The sequence below is a fragment of the Citrus clementina genome, unplaced genomic scaffold (genome assembly GCF_000493195.1).
Source record: "Citrus clementina cultivar Clemenules unplaced genomic scaffold, Citrus_clementina_v1.0 scaffold_2, whole genome shotgun sequence".
Taxonomy (NCBI): domain Eukaryota; kingdom Viridiplantae; phylum Streptophyta; class Magnoliopsida; order Sapindales; family Rutaceae; genus Citrus; species Citrus x clementina.
In genome coordinates this window covers 12,623,933-12,644,123 of record NW_006262688.1, presented here as the reverse complement: position 1 = coordinate 12,644,123, position 20,191 = coordinate 12,623,933, and the positions used below count along the sequence as shown (strand labels likewise).

General features: G+C 34.6%; 3 protein-coding genes across 9 annotated transcripts; 1 reads left to right on the top strand and 2 right to left on the bottom strand.

The window, feature by feature from the left end:
* Nucleotides 1-2,767: 2,767 nt before the first annotated feature.
* LOC112100892 (zinc finger protein KNUCKLES) lies at nucleotides 2,768-3,400 on the top strand. Its single transcript, XM_024190759.1, has one exon. The coding sequence runs from the start codon at nucleotides 2,768-2,770 to the stop codon at nucleotides 3,398-3,400; it is 633 nt and encodes a 210-aa protein (XP_024046527.1).
* Nucleotides 3,401-8,662: 5,262 nt separating this feature from the next.
* Nucleotides 8,663-14,278, bottom strand: LOC18052767 (acyltransferase-like protein At3g26840, chloroplastic). The gene is made up of 14 exons (XM_006446931.2): nucleotides 13,743-14,278; nucleotides 13,237-13,288; nucleotides 13,048-13,103; nucleotides 12,773-12,931; nucleotides 12,442-12,546; nucleotides 12,111-12,196; nucleotides 11,751-11,872; nucleotides 11,352-11,460; nucleotides 10,854-10,984; nucleotides 10,288-10,654; nucleotides 9,581-9,694; nucleotides 9,327-9,412; nucleotides 9,105-9,214; nucleotides 8,663-8,980 (listed from the first exon to the last, which is right to left on the bottom strand). Exons 1-14 carry the CDS (start codon nucleotides 14,164-14,166, stop codon nucleotides 8,790-8,792), a joined length of 2,112 nt encoding a protein of 703 aa, XP_006446994.1. The 5' UTR covers nucleotides 14,167-14,278; the 3' UTR covers nucleotides 8,663-8,789.
* A 414-nt stretch (nucleotides 14,279-14,692) lies between these two features.
* LOC18052766 (acyltransferase-like protein At3g26840, chloroplastic) lies at nucleotides 14,693-19,967 on the bottom strand. 7 transcript variants are annotated; one of them, XM_024190425.1, is made up of 14 exons: nucleotides 19,430-19,967; nucleotides 19,105-19,156; nucleotides 18,913-18,968; nucleotides 18,641-18,805; nucleotides 18,429-18,536; nucleotides 17,636-17,742; nucleotides 17,283-17,404; nucleotides 16,962-17,070; nucleotides 16,687-16,817; nucleotides 16,188-16,557; nucleotides 15,837-15,950; nucleotides 15,516-15,601; nucleotides 15,277-15,386; nucleotides 14,693-15,122 (listed from the first exon to the last, which is right to left on the bottom strand). In XM_024190425.1, exons 1-14 carry the CDS (start codon nucleotides 19,845-19,847, stop codon nucleotides 14,932-14,934), a joined length of 2,139 nt encoding a protein of 712 aa, XP_024046193.1. In that variant the 5' UTR covers nucleotides 19,848-19,967; the 3' UTR covers nucleotides 14,693-14,931. The 7 variants fall into 7 exon arrangements, with proteins under 7 accessions (XP_024046193.1, XP_006446991.1, XP_024046194.1 ...); XM_006446928.2 differs by having other exon boundaries at nucleotides 18,641-18,799; XM_024190426.1 differs by lacking the exon at nucleotides 19,105-19,156 and having other exon boundaries at nucleotides 18,913-18,936.
* Between the last annotated feature and the right edge of the window lie 224 nt (nucleotides 19,968-20,191).

Below are 20,191 nucleotides of genomic sequence, written 5' to 3'. Positions count from 1 at the left end.
ATATATATAATCATTTTTTTTTAATACTGTTATACAGGACTGTAAGTATTACAATTAATATTTACAAACAGATTCTATAATTGGGACCTTCATCGTGGCATGTACTCCTCTGAAGCGCTGCCCAAATTCTTCAAACCCTCTCAAATATTCGAGGGCTGTCCACTCTACTCACATTTTGTGAGGAATAGACTGGCTCCACTCAATTATTTAATAATTGAGGAAAGATTGTAAATAAGTCCCATAAATACTTTCATGGAGGCTCGAATCCTTACACTCATTATTCTAAGTGCAAAGGCTCTTCCACTGGACCAAAGGCCCATTGGTATATATATAATCATTTTCAAATGTGGAATAATTAGAGCGAAATTCTTGATGCAATTAAGTTATATTGCACAGCTAGTAATTTTCTGAAAAAACTCAAATGACGTGCGCATCTCTTGAAAAGGTTTTGTAAGAAAGAAAAAAATAAGGGTTGTGACTATTCGGAGATTAATTTCAAACGAAAAGATTAGGTAGAGGATTTACCATGTCCATATACGTAGGAAGGAAACATGTAATGGTCCAGTCTTATATCTAGTGGCGTAGTTGTAAATGTGGTTGGTCCAAAAAAATAAGAGACTTCATAAGTCGAAGTTCATATCCAAGTGTGTCATTTAATTTTAGCACAAGTTAATTGTCACGTGATGGTGAGCTCATGATCAAGATCAAGATCAACTCCTTTTTATCTTTTCTGAAATGAAGTGATTATAAGGTAGATTAAACAGGATACTTTAGCTAATAAAGGAAACAGAAACTGAAGGCATCAAATCAAGTTAACAAGAGAGCAGCTGCTTGAATTGATGGATGATGCTTCAGTTTCACTATACCCGTAACCTAAAACAAACCCATTAGAGGAAACAACTACTACACTGAGCTACTATTGATCTATTGATGAATTGAGGTTTGGTTCGAGTCGCCCAGCTAATGACTCGAGACTTCGAATCAGATGTGATCAGATCATTCAGGAGGGTTCGGGTTCAGGGGTCTCATCTCTTTTGGCCCTGCATATTGCTTATTCCCTCTGTGCTAGCTTTTAGTAACTGAAATATATCGCTGATTGGCTGATTTAATTTGTACGTGTACCCGTTTTGCTCTTTTGGCAGTTCTGACTGACAGACAGACGTCTCTAGTGTACACCATTCCTGCTGAGCTGTTTCAGAATGAGAGAGAAAAAATTGGCTGACATTTCACAATTAACACACTCCACTTTCTGCACTACTCGATCGAGAAATAAAAGGAGGTACGTGTCACCACTTTATTTTATTTATTTTTTATTTTTACCAAATCCATATTATTATATACTATTATTTGGTTCATTCGTTTCCCATTCTGCCCTTTGCCCCATCTCTTTTACAATGTCGCAGCATTCTTTTTGGTATTATAGTTAGTTAGTTTATATGCCAATGCCTAGTCTAGTTGTTACCCGATGTTTAATTTATTATGGTGGAGATAGATACAGCTAGAGATGCTCAATGGATCGGGCCGGCAAGTAAGGCCCGTGCGTGTTTATGCCTGTGTTGTGTTGTGTCGAGATTAAATTTTTTTGTTTAGGCTCGGCCTGGCACACGTGCCGACACATGCCGTGCCATGGGCTGTACCTAAAAAAAAAAACTCACTAACCTTTTTTTTTTAATTTTTTAAGGGACTTACTAAATTATTGGTGTACTTTTTTCAAGTCTATATATTTTTCTTAGGTCTATACTTTTATTCAAATTTAATAGAATTAAAAAATCAAAACTCAAGTTTATATTCAATAATAATAAACTAATAATAGTAAGAAAATATAATATTAATTACTAAGTTTGACATCATAGTATTAGAATTTTTTTAATACTCAACAACAACAACAACAACAATAATAATAATAATATTTTCTTAAGGGTTAACTTAATTGTTAACTTAGAGTTTCATAGAGTCATAGATCATAATTCACAATAATATTAATGCATATTTATAAAATCATGATATTTATAATTTTATTCATTAAAATCATGATATCAATTATTTATTTAATAAATTATAAATACAAATTAATTATAGTATTTTTTTAAACTAATAATTAAATTAATTTAAAAAATTCAACTTCAAGTTATTTATAAATCATAAAATTTTAAGTTTACTTTAATTAAAAAAATATAATGTGCTTATTGTGGGCATTTTCAAAGTGCCGTGATCAGTCCATCTCTAATCGTATCATGTTTTTAAGGCTCTCGTGCCTAAAATTCTAAATCCGACCCGCACCCACATCGTGCTCCACCGTAACGTGTTGTGTTTGTTCTATTCCACGTGCCGTTTCGCCCATCGGCCATCTTTAGATACAGCACTCGGTTTGTGAAGGGGAAATTTTTTGAGTTTTTGCTAAGTTATTTAACTTGACGTAGAAGCATTAATTTCCTCTGTGCGTTAACTGCTAAATTAAAAACTCAAGGCCTGTCTAGCATCATATCAAGTGACTTGAGATGAGGTCACTGCCCTTTCTAATGCCTGGTGTCCCATAACGATAATGGCGTGTCAAAAGTGAATGGGCGTGGGGCAGTATAGTACCATACTAACCAAGAATAGGGGCATATGCGTCCAAAGAATGAGAACCAATCATATTGCTGGAAGCCATAACGGAAACAAAGATAAAAACAAAACAAGAAAAACCCCGTATAAACCTCGCGCACACACAGTCAGTACTGTATATTGATTCTCTTCAGTGAGTGTGCTTTTAATTGGTTTCATGAAAATGGCAGACCCTAACATGTACAACTTCCTCATGAGCCAGCAGCAGCCACCCAGCTGCTCGAACCCTAGGCCCACCAAACGCCAAGCTCAAGCTCAACAACACCCACACCCATCGCTGCCGCCACCGCCGGCGCCTGTGGCCACCAGCACCTCATCAACGGCGAGGCTGTTTAAGTGCCTTTACTGTCCCCGCAAGTTTTACTCTTCTCAAGCTTTGGGTGGCCACCAAAATGCCCACAAACGCGAGCGAGCTGCTGCCCGTAGAAACATCACCTTTCCTATCAACGTTGATCCTCCAAGTTGCTTTACTGCTGCTTCTCATCACGTTAATCCCACTCATCACTTCCCCTCTTTTGACCACCAGCACGGTTCCCCCTCCCCCTTTCTTGTCGATCATGCCCGGTTCGACCCGGTTCAGTACCCTTACCAGTACCAGTTTCATCAGTACGGCCAGTATAATCAGTACCACTCGTCAAGCTCAACAACCTCTGCTGTGGCTGCAGCTTCTCCTACTAACGGTCCTAATTATCATAGCTTTGCTGCTGGGCCTGTTACTCCCGACGCCTTCACCTTTACTCAGTCTGATGATGACTATGCTGAAAAAGTGAAAGTTGATCTCAATCTCCGTTTATAAACTAAATGCCTTTTTTTTTTTTTTCCTTTTTTCCTCTTTTTTTCCCCCTAATCTTCTATATTAATGCTTTTATTTAGTTTTTGGGTCATTTAAGTTAGGTTAAATGCTTTGCTTTTAATGGTTTTTGAGTTTCTTGAATTGAGATATTGTAAGTGGAAATGGAGATTAAAGCTGTCCTTTTTACAGTTACATACAGCACGGTGTACGGACGGTTCTATATATATATTATGCTAGTTTCTTCTTGGTTGAGACTGAAAAAGATTAATGGAGAAGTGGTACTTTTACATGGTAGCTTGCTTAATCAGATGCAATCAATGGGTTAGTTTATTTTAATGTGTTTTTTATGTTCTTTTTGGCTATATATTCATTCTTTATGATTTGTATAAGGTTTTTATATAACTTCATCGATCCTATCTTGCATGTGTTGATGCTGATGTTGTGATACATGTTTATCTTCTCTCTGTTTGTTATCCTTAGTATGCAATTAATCTCAGATTCTTTAGTCATGAATATATCCCTAAAACGATGAGATTTTTATTCATTTTGGACCATCTGATTCTTAGTTGTATGTGTATATCATGTGGCTTCAACGTCGTGTTGGAGAGACCAGAATCAAAAAAGGGAAGGACAGTTTAGGAAATGTCTAGTTAACATACTTGGTACAGAGCTAGCTATAGCTAGCGTTGCATTAGCTGTTGTAGGTTAGGCGCTTGCTTCAGATATGCTCTGATTTGTAGTCATGCATGTTATTGGCTGGTAGCTTTGTTTTTTTTTTTTTTTCCCGCTAGGGCACGAAATGGTAGCCATAAGATTAATCTGATCTCATGGCTGTACATGCACGATCATTCTTTCCGTTTTGCACTGGCTAGGTCTTCTGCGACATATATTTTGAACGGTCATGATCGGTTCTGATAAAGCTCGATCATCAGTTGATTGATTATAAGTTGTTGAGAGGATTCATTGGTAAAGAGAATATGTAATCGATTTCGTCAGACTAACTGGAACTGGGGAGTTGACACATGCCTGCTGACTTAATAAAGCTAATGGCCTGCTGACTTAATAAAGCTAATGGCCTGCTGACTTATATACATTAATATATGAAACGAGTAAGCATGTATGTTCCTTTAATTAATGAGATTGGAAAGCTCCAGTTATATTCAAAAAATTTAGTGCACGTGATTCTATATAGTATCTCAATTCTCATCATAATGAATCAATGTAACCATCAATGTAGTAGCTAAAGATGGCCAATGGACCGGACAGCACATGGCACGGTACGGGTATGAAATGGGTACGGCACGAGACGAGCACAACATGGTACGAGTTCGTTTTGGTGGGGCACGCGATATGGCATGGCATGTACATGAGTTGGGTTGGGTTTAAAATTTTAAACACGCAAATCTTAAGAGTATAACACTATTAGAGATTGGCTAAAGTACGATACGCGGACTTTAACATATTTTTAAATTAAATTAATGCTGCTCATTTAAACATCACCTTTCCTATCAACGTTGATCCTCCAGGCTGCTTTACAGCTGCTTCTCATCACGTTAATCCCACTCATCGCTTCTCCTGTTTTGACCACCAGCACGGTTCCCCCTCCCCCTTTCTTGTCGATCATGCCCGGTTCGACCCGGTTCAGTATCCTTACTAGTACCAGTTTCATCAGTACGGCCAGTATAATCAGTACCACTCGTCAAGTTCAACAACCTCTGCTGTGGCTGCAGCTTCTCCTACTAATGGTCCTAATTATCATAGCTTTGTTACTGGGCCTGTTACCCCCGACGCCTTCCCGTTTACTCAGTCTAATGATGACTATGCTGAAAAAGTGAAAGTTGATCTCAATTTCCGTTTATAAACTAAATGCCTTTTTTTTCTTTTTTTCTTTTTTCCTCTTTTTTTTTTTTTTGCTAATCTTCTATATTAATGCTTTTATTTAGTTTTTGGGTCATTTAAATTAGGTTAAATGCTTTGCCTTTAATGGTTTTTGAATTTCTTGAATTGAGATATTCTAAGTGCAAATGCAGATTAAAGGTGTCCTTTTTATAGTTACATACAGTACGGTGTACGGACGGTTCTATATATACATATATTATGCTAGTTTCTTCTGTTTGAGACTGAAAAAAATTAATGGAGAAGTGGTACTTTTACACATGCCAGCTGACTTAATAAAGCTAATGGCCTGATAGGTTTTGTAGTAGTATTATTAGTTTAACGCTTATGGTGGCATTCGACTGTGATTTGGAATTTGTTTAAAGTTGGCAAAACTTATACACATTAATATTTGAAATGAGTAAGCACGTATGTTCCTTTAATTAATGAGATTGGAAAGCTCCAGCTATATCCAAAAAATTTAGTGCACGTGATTCTATATAGTATCTCAATTCTCATCATGAATCAATGCAACCATCAATGTAGTAGCTAGAGATGGCTAGTGGACCGGATAACACGTGGCACGGCATGGGCATGGTATGGCACGGGAGGACATGGCATGGGCACTACACGGTACGAGCACGTTTTGGTTGGACATACGGCACAACACGCATATGTACTAGGCCGGACTTAGAATTTTAGGCATGTGAGACTTAAAAGCATGCCACGATTAGAGATATGTTAAAACACAATATGGGAAAACGCCCGCAATAAGCACGTTTCACTTTTAATGAAAGTAAACAAAAAATTTTATGATTTTACAAATAAATTGAAATTGAATCTTTTAATATATTTTGTTAGTGCCAGTTTTCTAAATTCATTTAATTCTTAGTTAAAAAAATATTATAATGATTTCTATTTCTAATTTATTAAATAAATAATTAGTACCATGATTTTAATAAATAAAATTATAAATATCATGATTTATAAATATGTATTAATATTATTATGAACTATAATTTAAGAATCTATGTAAGTTCGAGTTAACAATTAAGTGAACCCTTAAAAAAATTTATTATTGTTGTTGTTAAGTATTAAAAAATAATTCTAATACCGTATGGTCAAACTTAATAATTAATATTATATTCTCCTACTATTATTAGTTTATTATTATTGAATATGGACTTGAGTTTTGAATTTTTTATTTTATCAAATTTGAATAAAAACACATGAACCCAAAAAAGTACATAAACTTGAAAAAATACCCCAACAACTTGGAATGCACACTAAAAAAAAAAACTTATTGGGCATTTTTTCTTAGGCACAGCATGGCACGGTCCACGGCACGACATGTTTGGGCACGACACTTGTGCCAAGCTAGGCCTAAGCAAAAAAAAAAAAAAAAAAATTAGGCAAGGCACGACACGATACACGTAGTGGGCACAACACGAGCACGAGCACGCATGAGCCTTCTTTGGATGGCCATCTCTAGTAGTAGCTAGCTAGAGAAATTATCCTTGTAAGTATTAGTCATTGTAATATAGCCATAATTGTTTTACTTTTTTATTTTATCCTATTAATGCATGTCATGAGTGCAATAATAAATGGAATTCTTAATATATCTATCTACAGCCTAAAGGATATTGGAACCTAAATTGAAAATTGAAAAACCTAAATTGAAAATTGAAATAAAAGTATCTCAATTCCTCATGATGAATCTATCTAAATGTTTGCAGGGCTGGCTCTAGATTACTTGGGGCTTTAGGTGAAATTTGTTTACAAGGGCTTTCAGTTTCAACACTTAAAGAAACATAAAATATCTTAAAATGCAATCAATTGTTTAACTATATCTTAAATACCAACAATCAACAAGATATTAACAAATTTTAAAAGGAAAAACAGTCAAGAAAGTTTTCTTTTTTACTTCTTTCGGATTATTATTTCAAGAAAATATTTTTTTTTACTTCAAAAGTGAGCTAATAAATGTAATAATTTTCTTTATAGAGAAAGGCGCAAGAAAATTTATAATGTTAAATAATTATTTTTTTAAACTCATAAAAAATTTAATGGTTTTTCTTGGAAAAACTAATAATGAATTAATGATTGGACAATATTATTAACTATAGTTCTTTAACAATAATGTTATCAAACATAGAATTTGTGTAAAAAAATCTTAATTATAGGATAATTATTAATTAAAAAGAGGCCTAAAAAAGAAACTTTCCTAATAAAACTTAAAATATCTATTAACTTTTAATTAGAAACTTTCCTAATGAATTAAACTATTTCCTAATGTTGACCATACCAAGGAAATTTGAAAAAGATTGTACTAACATATAGAGTCTAGACAACCACAATTGAACCATTTGGGCATATAGAATCTAGACAACCACAATTGGGCCATTCGGGCCCAAGGCAATAGTTTAATTCATTTATATTTAAAGCCGTCCCAGAATGTTTACTAAACAAAAAGTTTAGATTTTGTCCCAAAAAAAAAAAAAAAAAAAACCGGTGAAAGTCCGAAACTAAAGGGAAGCAAGAAACAGCACCAAAATTATACTACTCTAATAAATCTCATGAAATAGTATCGGCCTGATGAGTAACGGTTGCTACAATGAAAATAATCGGAATGTGATCTACTGTTTTGAAAAAAAAAAAACAACGAATCTAATATTACCCTAATCAAGCGTACAAAATTAAACTATAAAGCTTTTCTCATAAATGAGCTAACACTTCACATGTTATTTATATGCAGACATTGTGAAATTATGTCAGCAATAATATTATAGAACATTTACGATTACTAAAAATATAGTAGTCATTAGTTGGTGACACCTCATGTGAGTTATAAATAGTATATTTTAACCTTTGTAAGCATATCATAATTCTAATCTTTTTTTCTCATTTTAAGATATTTCGTAGTTACATGTTTTGAGTGAAAAATACATAGGTCCTGATTTTTTTTTTTAATGTTAACATTTAGATCGGTATTTTTTTTTCTTTTTTTAAATTATCAATTGCATCTATAAAACCCTTCATATTTCCTAACATACACATCACACATTAAAGTGACAACTCTCCATCATTAAAAAATTGGAACCTAGTAGTACAAATGAAAAACTTCAGAATATTTTTTGTTTAAAACCCCGGTAGTATAAGAGAGACCGGCAGCAATTCAAGCGAAAAGCCCATCACATCTGTAGCCCACCAGATAGGCCTGGTAAGGCAACTTGGAATTGCATTTTTCAATCATGTGGTGATTCATTGCATCACAATTTTACCAAGACTGAATCATGTTTTTCAGAAAGTAACATATGCAAATGTAAAACTATAAACAATTTTTCCACTTTGCTCTTAACTTCAATCCTTTTAAGTGAAAGTTTCAGACACTGAAGAAATGACAACATTGCATTTCAGATAAATGTAATACAATGATGCCATTCTTTTTCATCAAAGGGCATCGTCAGAACTTGTTAATGAATACAGATAGTAATCAACTTTTAAATTTGTAGAAAAATCAAAGCTCAAATGTTGGAACTTGAGCTCTGAAGCCATGAGTAGCCTGGTAAATGAGGCGAGGCAATATGTTCCTGTAAGGATCATTCTGTCTTTTCTCCTTCAAATAAGCAATGCAATTTTCTACCTCACCCTTTACTTGCAAATACAATTTCTGAGACTTCTTCCTGTCCCTTAATTCTTGCTTCCTCCCTTGATCACACAAATTAGTTAACAATTTTATCACAAGTAAAATATGCAATATGAATCAAACAGTATAAACGATGATAATTAATCCTTGGAGTTGTTAGTGATTAAGGCAGTTCAGTGATCTTACCTTTTGTTTCGATTGGTTTCCCAAAATAATAATAAAATCTCCCTGGAATTTTTGGGATTGGAAGCGGCAGGTGCACTGGTTGGTTTGCCACCTCACCTGTTATATCAGTCCTACAATTCTCAACAGGAAAAGATGTAATTAGAAAAAAATATGAATACTAGAATCAAGGTATACATAATTGTGGATAGATCAAATTTAGCATACGTTCATCAGAATATATACCTCAGCTTAACAACCCTTTTGTTCATTTCTTCTATTTGAGACTTTAAGAAAGGAATCTTCATTTGGTCATTGTAATCCAAAACTATCTGAAAAATTATGAAAATGCAATCAAATATTCTTTTATAAGGGGTCTGACGAGTGACGATTAAATAAAGCTTGGGAAAAAGCATCTCAAGCCTAACATATAAATGTATGTTCATCTACTGAAAAATGGTGAAGAGAGGAAAAGGAAGCATTCAAGTTTAATTAATTACTTGAGCGATATCGTCTTCTCCAACAGCACCAAACGGTATAATTTTAGCTCCAAATGTAGATGACATCCTGACAAATTCGGAACTTTCTGGCCAGAATAACTTGTATTCTTCTCCCTTAAAATATGAAAAGTTATTGCAAATCAGCTCTAATATTTCTGAAGTATTAGGACATCTATCATGTGTTGTCATGCAAAAATCAGATAAAAGCATATGCATTCAAGCTCTCTGTTAGCTAAGCTTCTACAAGGAGTAATTTATAAGTCGTACAACTAAGATAAAGTAGGGAACAAGCACATATGAAATTTGTCAGCACTGCAAGTAGTAGAATGAATTTCCTTCAGAAATCAGAATTAGATACCTAAAATGGATAAAGGTAGAGAACTTGTATTATTGGAGAAGAGAGTGTTGCAATTTAATAAATGGTTTACATTGATCTGTATGAAGATTCTCTCTATCCTGTTTTGCAAACAAAGTTTGATATCTGAATGTCATCATCTTTTTAGCATCAGAGTATTTTTTACTTCCATTGGCAAGTTGATAATATTAATTTTCGTGCAATTCAGTTGGCGAATATAATTTGGAGACAATGAACATTTTAGCCGATTTATCTGAATGGAATACTGGATAAAGTTTAATATATTTTTAGCCGATTTATCTGAATGGAATACTGAATAAAGTTTAATATATAACTGTCAAAAGGTACACACCTTCCGGTGTAAAGCTTCTCTCATTCCTCCTGGATGTAGCATGACATGAGACTTTGAAGACAGAAGTTTATACAAATTGACTGCTGAGGCAGGAACGCCGCCTATAATTCTAAGCGTGTCATTTCCTTCAAAGTCAGGCAATCCTCCATCTTTCGACTCAAAGAACATTGGATGTGCAACGCATCGAACAAGAACATTTCTCTGGATCATAAATTGCTGTACCATTGGAAATGCTTCAAGTCCTAATAAGTTGTGATATCCAACATACAACACCGGTCCCTCAGAAGGAATTCCAGAAAGATCAGCCACAATCTTCCCATCCTCTAAAGTTGATAGCATCACAGGGCTAGTAAGATCACTCCTCAATCTGGCAACAACATATTTGTGAATTTCCACAGATATACACCAAGTGGTACCCTCAAGAATCAGAGATTCATCAGATTGAGCACATCTACTCTGTATGTGCATTAGGCATACTCTCATCCCATAGAAATAAGTGTAGTCTTATGACTATCATATCTTCAATACATTTTAAAACTGTAAGTTTTCATGCTAAATTACTTTACCTGATTTCTTCACAAAATTTATTGAATTCAGTAGTAGTTAGGGGTATGAAATCTGAAACATAGTTGATACATTTTCCACGGCGATAGTAACCAGCACCCTTGATTATGGTTACTAAATCAACACCTTCTTCCTGCCGCACATGAGCAGAACTACATATGAAATCTAATATAATTTTAATCGAGAATATTGAGTCTGATAAATATTGCCAAGCACATTCTTAGAACTTAACAATAACAGTGGCATCAAACAAACAAATAAAAAATTTTGGTTTCATACCAGAATAGCACACATTTACATGCTATTTTCAGTTTTTTTGCTATTTCTTTTAAGTCCACCCCCGTTTCAAAGTCTTGTGATGCTGGATTCATTTCAAAGATGAGAAAAATTTTAGAAAATAAAGGTGATACTTAATTTTTCACCAACTTCTGAGACAAACACTTAGAAAACTTAACAGACAGTAATTGGAACAGAAGAAAGTGAGTGAGAGGTCTTCCTACCAACAATAAGAAATGACCATTGTCATCAAACCTACGGGTCTGACAATTGGGCAGTTCACGGCTAAGTCTTTGACCTTCCTCTTCACTTGGCATCATCTGATCCTTTCCACTGTAAAAATAAAGAGTGAATTCAACACATTATTCAGAAAATAATCATAAATAACCTTAAGCCAACAAAAAAGATTACTGTCTATGTAAGCCTCTGATTTGATCGGCGTCAACTCTTAGGCTTACATTTTGTTGGGATTTCTTGTTTGAGCTAATTAATTCTTAATCGACCAATATGCTAGTTGAGCAGGAATAGAATTCTATTATCAAAACTCAACATTACATATACCAAGTGATCCGTATTTCCTAATCATCATTGGACATAACTAAACTGCACTAAAGAGTTTGGACCTGTAAAGTATTAGCGTTTGAGCTTTTACTGAATGGAGACGGGCATTGGCATACGCAGAAGCTGACTTTAGTAGTTCAAGCTTCCAGAGGAGTGTTTCATTGGGCAAGATATCAGCAAGAACCTGTTAATGAATTAAATCACTAAATTATTTACAAAAATGATGGGGCAATCATTTCTGTAGAACTCTAAAACACTCTTCTCTCATAACAAATATACAATGTTCTGTCAAAATGACTAAAAATCATGATACTGTTAATTACAACATACTAAGAGAAAAATGTCTGCGAAAATCTTATATCTCCAGTGGTATAATGTTATCCATGGTTCAGTTATGCGCATGTTATAGAGTTGAACCTTACCGAAAGATAGGTTGATAGATCTTGAATTGTTGGTGGTACAGAGATTCCTTTGACCACATTATCTATTGCCATCTTCAAAGGATCACCTGGATGCATATAGTACAATTGTTTTCATCAAATGATAAAAATATTATTTTGAACAATCTAATTTGTGAAAGCAACAACTTCCTCAAGGATTCAACAAAACTAGTACTTAAACTCTTGGGTTATAAAGACTCCCATATAAAATCCAATTTATTCTATGTCCACTTAAATTATTTCTTACAGAAATATATAGCGAAGCCAGAATATGAAAATATGAAAATATGAGGAACAGAGAATAGCAAATTACCTGTCATTGAGCTCAATATATGACACAGGGTAAGAGTCATTTGGCCTGGGATGAACTCCAGTAAGGATATTGTGGATTGAAGCACCGACATGCTAAAAGAGGTAGCTACATAAAAAGATATATCAATGTTGAGTTACTTGAGTAAGGCTCAGTCTATCGAGATGTTGTATCTTTTAAGCTATATCTATTCAAATTATGGTGGGTGTTTGGTACCCAGTCAGGAAAGTACAAAGGGTTGTATTAATTAATATTCTGACATATTGATTATTCAATTCTCTATACATCAAATTATTTGTGCAAGTTAGCTGATGCGAAATTACTAAATTCTCGCCTGGGTTGGACAGAACTAGCACAAGATCAATGTGAGGATTACGTGCCGCAACAGCTAGAGCAAAGCAAGCTCCAAGAGATTCTCCAACAAGATATATGGGTTTGTTTGGTGAATGGTTATGCTCAGACCTTATAGTTCTTTCAATCAACTGCACTAGACCTGAAACAAGAAAACATTGATATATTTTAAGAAAAATAATGTCAGAGAAAATTTTCCTTTCTAATTAATTAAAGTCAAGAACAACAACAAAAATAATAAAAATGAAAGACAAAAACCTGCAAATGATGTCCGATCCTTAACTGGAATATGCAAGCTCCATACATCAAATATCCTACCTCAAATGGAAAAATCATTCCAGGGTCAATGAATGATAATGAAATAATGTGATTATCAGATCTTACACAATGTATCATAATTGAAAATATATTTTGCAGTGTTGCACTAAAATAAGGATAGATGCTGACTTTCCAAGTCTTTGATGCTGCCTTGTAAGTCCTACTCCAACACCGTCAATCCCTACAAAATTCATATCTCTTATTACGGACCCAAAAAAAAAAAGGGGGACCATACTACCAGAAGGATTTAAACAATTTCTAAATTTCTTAAATTTTCTTCAATATTTTTACATATATAATAACGTTGGTAATGAAACTAGTTTCTTTTTTTTGACTTTATTTTATAACTAATGTACTAGCTTTATGGTTCTTATCAATGAGCACACGATAAATACAATTGAGATACAAAATATGTACCGTGAATAAAATTACTGTTATTGCTTTTTCATAAGTTTTTAATTTCACAGCAGCTTTCCGTTTGCCCCAACCTCCAAACACGCGTGAGTCGTGACAATGTCTAAATGGCAGACTAAAAACCTGACACCTGTCCTCTTATTCTAGACAATTTTTGTACTTCATCAACTGTAGTAAAATCCAAAGAGCAGTAAAAATACAACAAACAATGACAGGCGTACCGGGTAGAAAGAGGAGGAGAGGAGCATCTGGAGAGTGGGACCCGCACTCTAACGGAGAGAACCACCGAGGCGGAGCTCCGTCTGCTTTGATCATGTCTTTCGCTTCATCGAAGTAATCTTTCAAACTCTTTCTGTTACCTTCACTCTCCTCAGACAAATACGTCGTCCCCGTCGACGTCGTTTTGCTTTTCACTGCCGTCGCAGTCGAGGAGGCGGCTGCTTCACTACTCTCCTTCTCCACAAAATTTCTCTTCGGCGTCGTTTTGCTTGTCACTGTCGTTGCTGTTGATGCCAGCTGCTCTGTGGACACCGCTAGTCGCTTTAAAATCGGATTCCGTCTTTGGTTCCAGAATAATGACGTCATTTCCGGATGAAGTGCCGTCGATATGTCGGTCGAGAAGATAGAGGCTCCGAGGGTCGTCATCGAGAACTTTTTCTCTCAACAATCGCGATCGCTAACTAACTATGGCTACGAAACAACAGGAAGTTAATATTGGGTAAGTGTGTAACTGTGCCTGTCGGACATAGTTTTAGCAAAATTACATGTTTAACCCTTTATGATGTGATGGAATTTGTTTTGTTGTTTTGTTATTTTGTTAAAAGACTATATTATATTTAACCTTGCTCATCTAAGTTATCAACTTTCTTTTATTTATTTACGAGTTAATTTCGATTACTGGAATAAAATGATAATCTTTAAAACATATTTAAATTATTACTAACTCCAACTAACTTTTTTTTTCAGAAAATAAAAAATTTCTCATCAATACAACCCTACTTTCCTTTAAAAAAAAAAATGAATATAAGTTAAATTTAATAATAAAATAAGAATTTTAAAAATTATTATCTCACCAGCAATAATTCCAAATTCAACACTATATTTATGAATCCAAACAATTAAGAAAATTTTATAAGTAATCTAATGAACAAAATGCCCTTAAACTAACTCATTAACGAGAAGGAATAGATAATAAATTTAACTAATATTTTTCGCAACAAAATTTTACATGTAATTTGTGCACAACATTTAATGTATATTATATTTTTAAAAAAAATTAATTACAAAGGGAACGCCTTCAAAGGTGTGGTCAAATGGCTTGGATTTTATTTTATTTTTTTAATTGGCCACTGGAATTCAACTTAAATAAAGATAAACAAAAGCTAAATGTAATTCTCTTTATGGTGTAAATCAAAGCTCAAATGTTGGAATTTGGGAGGTTAAGCCATGGGCAGCCTGGTGAATGAGCCTGGACAAAATATTCCTGTATGGATCACTCTCCCTTTTCTCTTTTAAATAAGCAACGCATTTCTCAACTTCTGACTTTACTTGTAAATACAATTCCTGAGCCTCCTTCTTGTCTCTTAATTCTTGCTTCCTCCCTTCATATCAAAACATAATTAACTTCTTTAGTTACTCAACTTGCATTAATAATCAACAACATGAACCATATATGAAGGAAAATAAAACCTTCTCCACTACAAAATAAGTAGAGATAAAACTCGTTAGACTGCAGGCTGTCCAAGGATCTTTTACCTTTTGTTTCAATTGGTTTTCCAAAATAATAATACAATCTGCCTGGAACTTTTGGTATATAAAATGGTACGTGCATTGCTTGGTTTGCCACCTCACCACCGGTATCAGTCCTACAGTTCACAGCAGGAAAAATTGAATCGGAAAAAAAGACACAAAAACAAAACTGAAGAATATTAATGAAGTCATGGGTATGAAGAAACGAATTAAGGAAACACTTTCTGAAAAAAATATATATATACCTCAGACTAACAACCTTTTCTGTCTGTTCTTCTATTCGAGACCTTAAGTAAGGGATCTTCATTTGGTCATTGTAATCCAAAACTATCTGAAAATTATGAAAATGCAATCAACTACTCACTGAAATCACACTTATGACAATTGACAAAACTACTGCTCTTAAATTTTGATAATGTTCTCATACACCGCAAAAGCTGAGGATGTAGGTATTAATCATTAGTGACAACAACTTCAAAAACATATTCATCAGATTTTCCTGATAAAATGTATGTGTATAATGGAGATTACTGAAGAGAAAAATGGAAGTATTCAAGCTTAATTACTTGAGCAAGATCGTCTTCTCCAACAACACCAAAAGGTACAATTTTGGCTCCGAATGCAGCTGCCACCCTGACAAACTCGGAACTTTCTGGCCAGAATAACTTATATTCTTCACCCTATAGATAAATGTACGAAGAATTATTGCAATGTATTCATGAACTATAAACGTATGTATCATGTATGGCCACTCAATTTATACCATAATACAAAAGTGGACACAAAGTATTTTATGTCACTTCAATCTTGCATGTAGTCATTTCAATTGGTGAAAAAATTTAAGACACAATGAACATTGAGATGAATTGTCTATTGGAAATGGTTAATGAAGTTTATCACTTTTTGAAAAGTCATACCTTACGATGAAAAGCTTCTCGTACTCCACCAGGGTAAAGCAGGACATGAGCCTTTGAAGACACAAGTTTATAGAAATTTATTGCAGAGACTGGAACAGAGCCCATAATTCTAAATGTATCATATGTTACTAAGTCAGGTAATCCTCCATCTTTTGCATTAAAGAACACCATTGGATGTGCAATGGCTCGAACAAGAATATTTCTCTCGATCACGAATGTCGGTACCATTGGAAGCGCTTCAAGTCCCAACAACATATGATTTCCAACTAACAAGACTGGTCCCTCAGATGGTATTCCAGAGAGACCCCTCACAATCTTCCCATCCGGTAAAGTTGATAGCATCACAGAGCTAGTAAGATCAACCATCCATCTGCCATCAACATTTTTGTGAATTTTCATATGACAAATATCTTTAAGTGGGAGGGTAATGCTTATATATCATCTATGCTGTATACAGAACACATTCTGCATCCGTAGGTTTCATGCTAAATTGTTTTACCTGTATTCTTCATATACTTTATTCACTTCGATAGTAGTTGGCGGTATGAAATCTGAAACATAGTCAACTATTCTTCCCCGGCGATAGTAACCAGCACCCTTGATTGTGGTTACCAAATCAACACCATCTTCCTGCCATGCACAGGCAAAACCGCTATGAAATCTACTGTTTGAAAAACAAGAAACAAGAATATACAAACTAAATGTTTCTGGCGCAGCAGCATTAGTTATGAGATTTTAGAAAATTAAAGTATCTGGTGAGGGTGACCATCCTACCAAAAACAGAAAATGACCTCCGCCACCAAACCTACGAGTCTGACAGTTGGGTAGAGCACGGCAAAGTCTGTCACCTTCCTCCTCACTTGGCAGTAACTGATCCCTTCCACTGCAAAGATAAAGATGGAACTCAGCACATAATTCTTACAGGAATCACAAACTTTAAGCCTAGCTACGTGCATGGGAAAATGTTGCTCATATATGGGTCATAACCCTCTGACTTGATTGTTGTCTCTCAGGCTTAGCACTCGAAAGAATTATATATCTACTTGGAAGAAATCTTCTGTTATCATTGCTGAAAATAACCAGACTGTCCCAAACCTGCAAAGTATCAGTGTTTGAGCTTTTACAGCATCAAGACGTGCATTGGCATATGCAGAAGCTGACTTAAGCAACTCTAGCTTCCAGAGGAGTGTTTCCTTGGGTAAGATATTGGCTAGAACCTGTCAGTGAAATCGTCCATTAACCGTTTGCAAAATTGACAGACAGGTGCAATTATCTTTATAAAACTCCAACACATGGCACTGTTAATTGCTGAATGTAATATTCCAATTAACATTGAGTGCTGCATGTATTATTCCATTAAGTGACGCTGATCGTCAACATATATTGACCAATAAATATCTCTGTTTTTTATGGTTCAGTTATGTCCATGTAACAGAGTTGAATCCTACGGGGAGGTAAGATGACATTGCAACAAAGTCCTGCGATCGCTCTTGAATTGTTGATTGAAGAAAGAGTCCTTTCACTATGCTATCTATTGCCATCTTCAAAGGATCACCTGAACATATACTGGAATCAATTGAGAAAAATACTGAGGGCACTCAATTTTATTATTGTTAATTATACCATGCCTCTAACGTTAGCCATAATTAAAATAGTTGAATGGGATAGAGAAAAAAGACTCAAATTTCAGTTTCCAGAAGCATTTTCAGTCAGGATAGACAGGAAGTAGTATTCCATTTTCAAGCCCTTCCTTGTAGAAGCAGAAAAGTAGCAAACAGAACTTTTGAAAGCACTCCCACAATTTTCTAGACAAGAAAGCTCTTAACTCTCCACATTGAACCCCATATCTCATTGCATTGATAAGGTAAAAGACTAAAAGCACCTAATCTCAACTACAGAAATCTACCAAAATCCCTTATTATTAATGGTTCTTGGATAGTATAAGGATAAATGAGGACCTGCTTCAGAAAGAAGTGATGAACAATCTAATTTATTGGCAGTTCCAACATGTAGAAGAATTTCAATCGCAGGCATCCTATTATGATGAATCCAATTTAAGTCTAAAATCCAATTTAGCCAGTGTTCTCCAATTCAATTGTCACATCTTAAAAATCAAAGTTCTGAATAGTTCAAGTGCATGACAATAGTAATCCCATTCGAGGCCTGAGTGGAAAGCAAAATATATTTCTAAAAAACAAACTTGCCAGGATATGATAAAATGAGGAACAAAAAGGAGCGGACCTGTCATTAAGCTCAACAAATAAGACAGGGTAAGAGTCATTTGGCCTGACATGAGCTCCGCCGGTATAGGCATTATGGTTTGCAACAATGACTTCCGAAAAGATGTAGCTGCAGAAAAGAAAAATTGATATCAAGAATCAGCCATGATAAATAAATAAATAATAAATTCCCCTACCTTAAATATAGCTTAAGAGAAAGTACTCAGTTCTCACCTGGGTTAGCCAGAATTAGCACAAGATCCATATCAGGATTACGGGCTGCAACAGCTAGTGCAAGGCATGCTCCTAAAGATTCTCCAACAAGATAGACAGGTCTATTTGATGAACGGCAATTCTCTGACCTTATAGTTCTTTCAATCAGCTTCAGTAGACCTGAAACTTGAAAATATTGTGAAATTCAGAGAAAAATTTAAAAGGGAAAATGTCCTTTACAAATTTACACAAATATGAGGGAATGAAAAATAAAAATAAAATTAAAAAAACACCTGTAAATGATGTCCGATCTGTAACTGGAATATGCAAGCACCATACATCAAATATCCTTCATCAAATGGAAAGCTCATCACTTTAAATGATCAATTAATAATGATATAAATTAAATCATCAGATGTTACTCAATTTATTATAATCGAAAATGTATTCTGCAAAATGCATTAAAAATCCTGCCAGACACTCACTCTCCAAGTCTTTGATGCTGCCTTATTAGTCCAAGACCAACACCATCAATCCCTTCAAAACCCATAACATGCATCAGTTACAAATTTTTTTTTTTATTTTCTTTATTTCATAATTTTGTTTGACAAAAATCACATGTATAAATCATTTTTGGAGAGAAACTAAATAATTAACCAATAATAAATAAATGAATAAATAAAGAATGAAAAATGAAAACACACATACTTATAAAATATTGTGCATTGACCATCGATACAAGTACTCGAAAAGTCTTAAGCAGCTTAGCTAATGAAGTAGTTAATTAACAAGAAAGACGAGAAACCGTACCAGGTAAAAAGAGGAGGAGAGGAGAACGAGAATTACGGTTGTGGGACCCACACTCTAAGGGGGAGAACCACCGAGGCGGTCCACCGTCCGATTTGATCATATCTTTTGCTTCATCAAAATAATCTTTCAACCACTTCCTGCTGTTACCTTCTTGTTCTTCAGACTCCGACGAATATTTTTCCAATTTAATTCTCTGTTTCGTGTCAGCTTCTAGTTCGCTACTATTCTTCTCCACAAAGCTCCTCATCGTCTTCGACGTCGTTTCGATTTTCCGTGTCGTTGCTGTTGCTGTGGGCACCGCCAGTCGCTTTGACATCGGATTTCGTTTTGCTTTCCCGGACGATGACGGCGTCATGTCCCACCGGAACGCCAGCGATGAATCGGCTGAGAATACACAAGCTCCAACGGCCGTCGTCATGGAGAACTAACTACAACTACTCTCTCTCTATTCGTTTTGCCCTGCGGCGCTCAGCGCTCTCGTGAAATTATTGTAGAGAACGTTTTAATTTACGGGAAATGAACGTCTACTTTATCAAATGGTCCCTAACACCATTAGATGCTTTTAGAAAGAGACATTAAAAGTTCTTTAAAGACACGCGAAGATATTTTTTTAATCATTATATTTTTTATCTCTATTATTTTAAAAATTAATTTTAAAATTTTTAATAAATAAAAATATTATTTAAATTGTGTAATTTATACAATAAACTAACACTATTAAAATATTTTAATATTTTAATAAATTTAAATATGTAAATTATT

What these genes read in the sequence shown, in the direction of transcription:
- LOC112100892 (XM_024190759.1), top strand. Translation starts at nt 2,768, where the DNA reads ATGGCAGACCCTAACATGTACAACTTCCTCATGAGCCAGCAGCAGCCA.
- LOC18052767 (XM_006446931.2), bottom strand. Translation starts at nt 14,166, where the DNA reads ATGACGACCCTCGGAGCCTCTATCTTCTCGACCGACATATCGACGGCA. An exon ending in TATATTGAGCTCAATGACAG is followed by an intron (nt 12,197 to 12,441) that starts GTAATTTGCTAT and finishes ATATGCATCCAG; the next exon opens with GTGATCCTTTGAAGATGGCA. An exon ending in CAAACGCTAATACTTTACAG is followed by an intron (nt 11,461 to 11,750) that starts GTCCAAACTCTT and finishes TTATTTTTACAG; the next exon opens with TGGAAAGGATCAGATGATGC.
- LOC18052766 (XM_024190425.1), bottom strand. Translation starts at nt 19,847, where the DNA reads ATGACGACGGCCGTTGGAGCTTGTGTATTCTCAGCCGATTCATCGCTG. An exon ending in GCTAATTCTGGCTAACCCAG is followed by an intron (nt 18,537 to 18,640) that starts GTGAGAACTGAG and finishes TCTTTTCTGCAG; the next exon opens with CTACATCTTTTCGGAAGTCA. An exon ending in GAGAAGACGATCTTGCTCAA is followed by an intron (nt 15,602 to 15,836) that starts GTAATTAAGCTT and finishes CATAATTTTCAG; the next exon opens with ATAGTTTTGGATTACAATGA.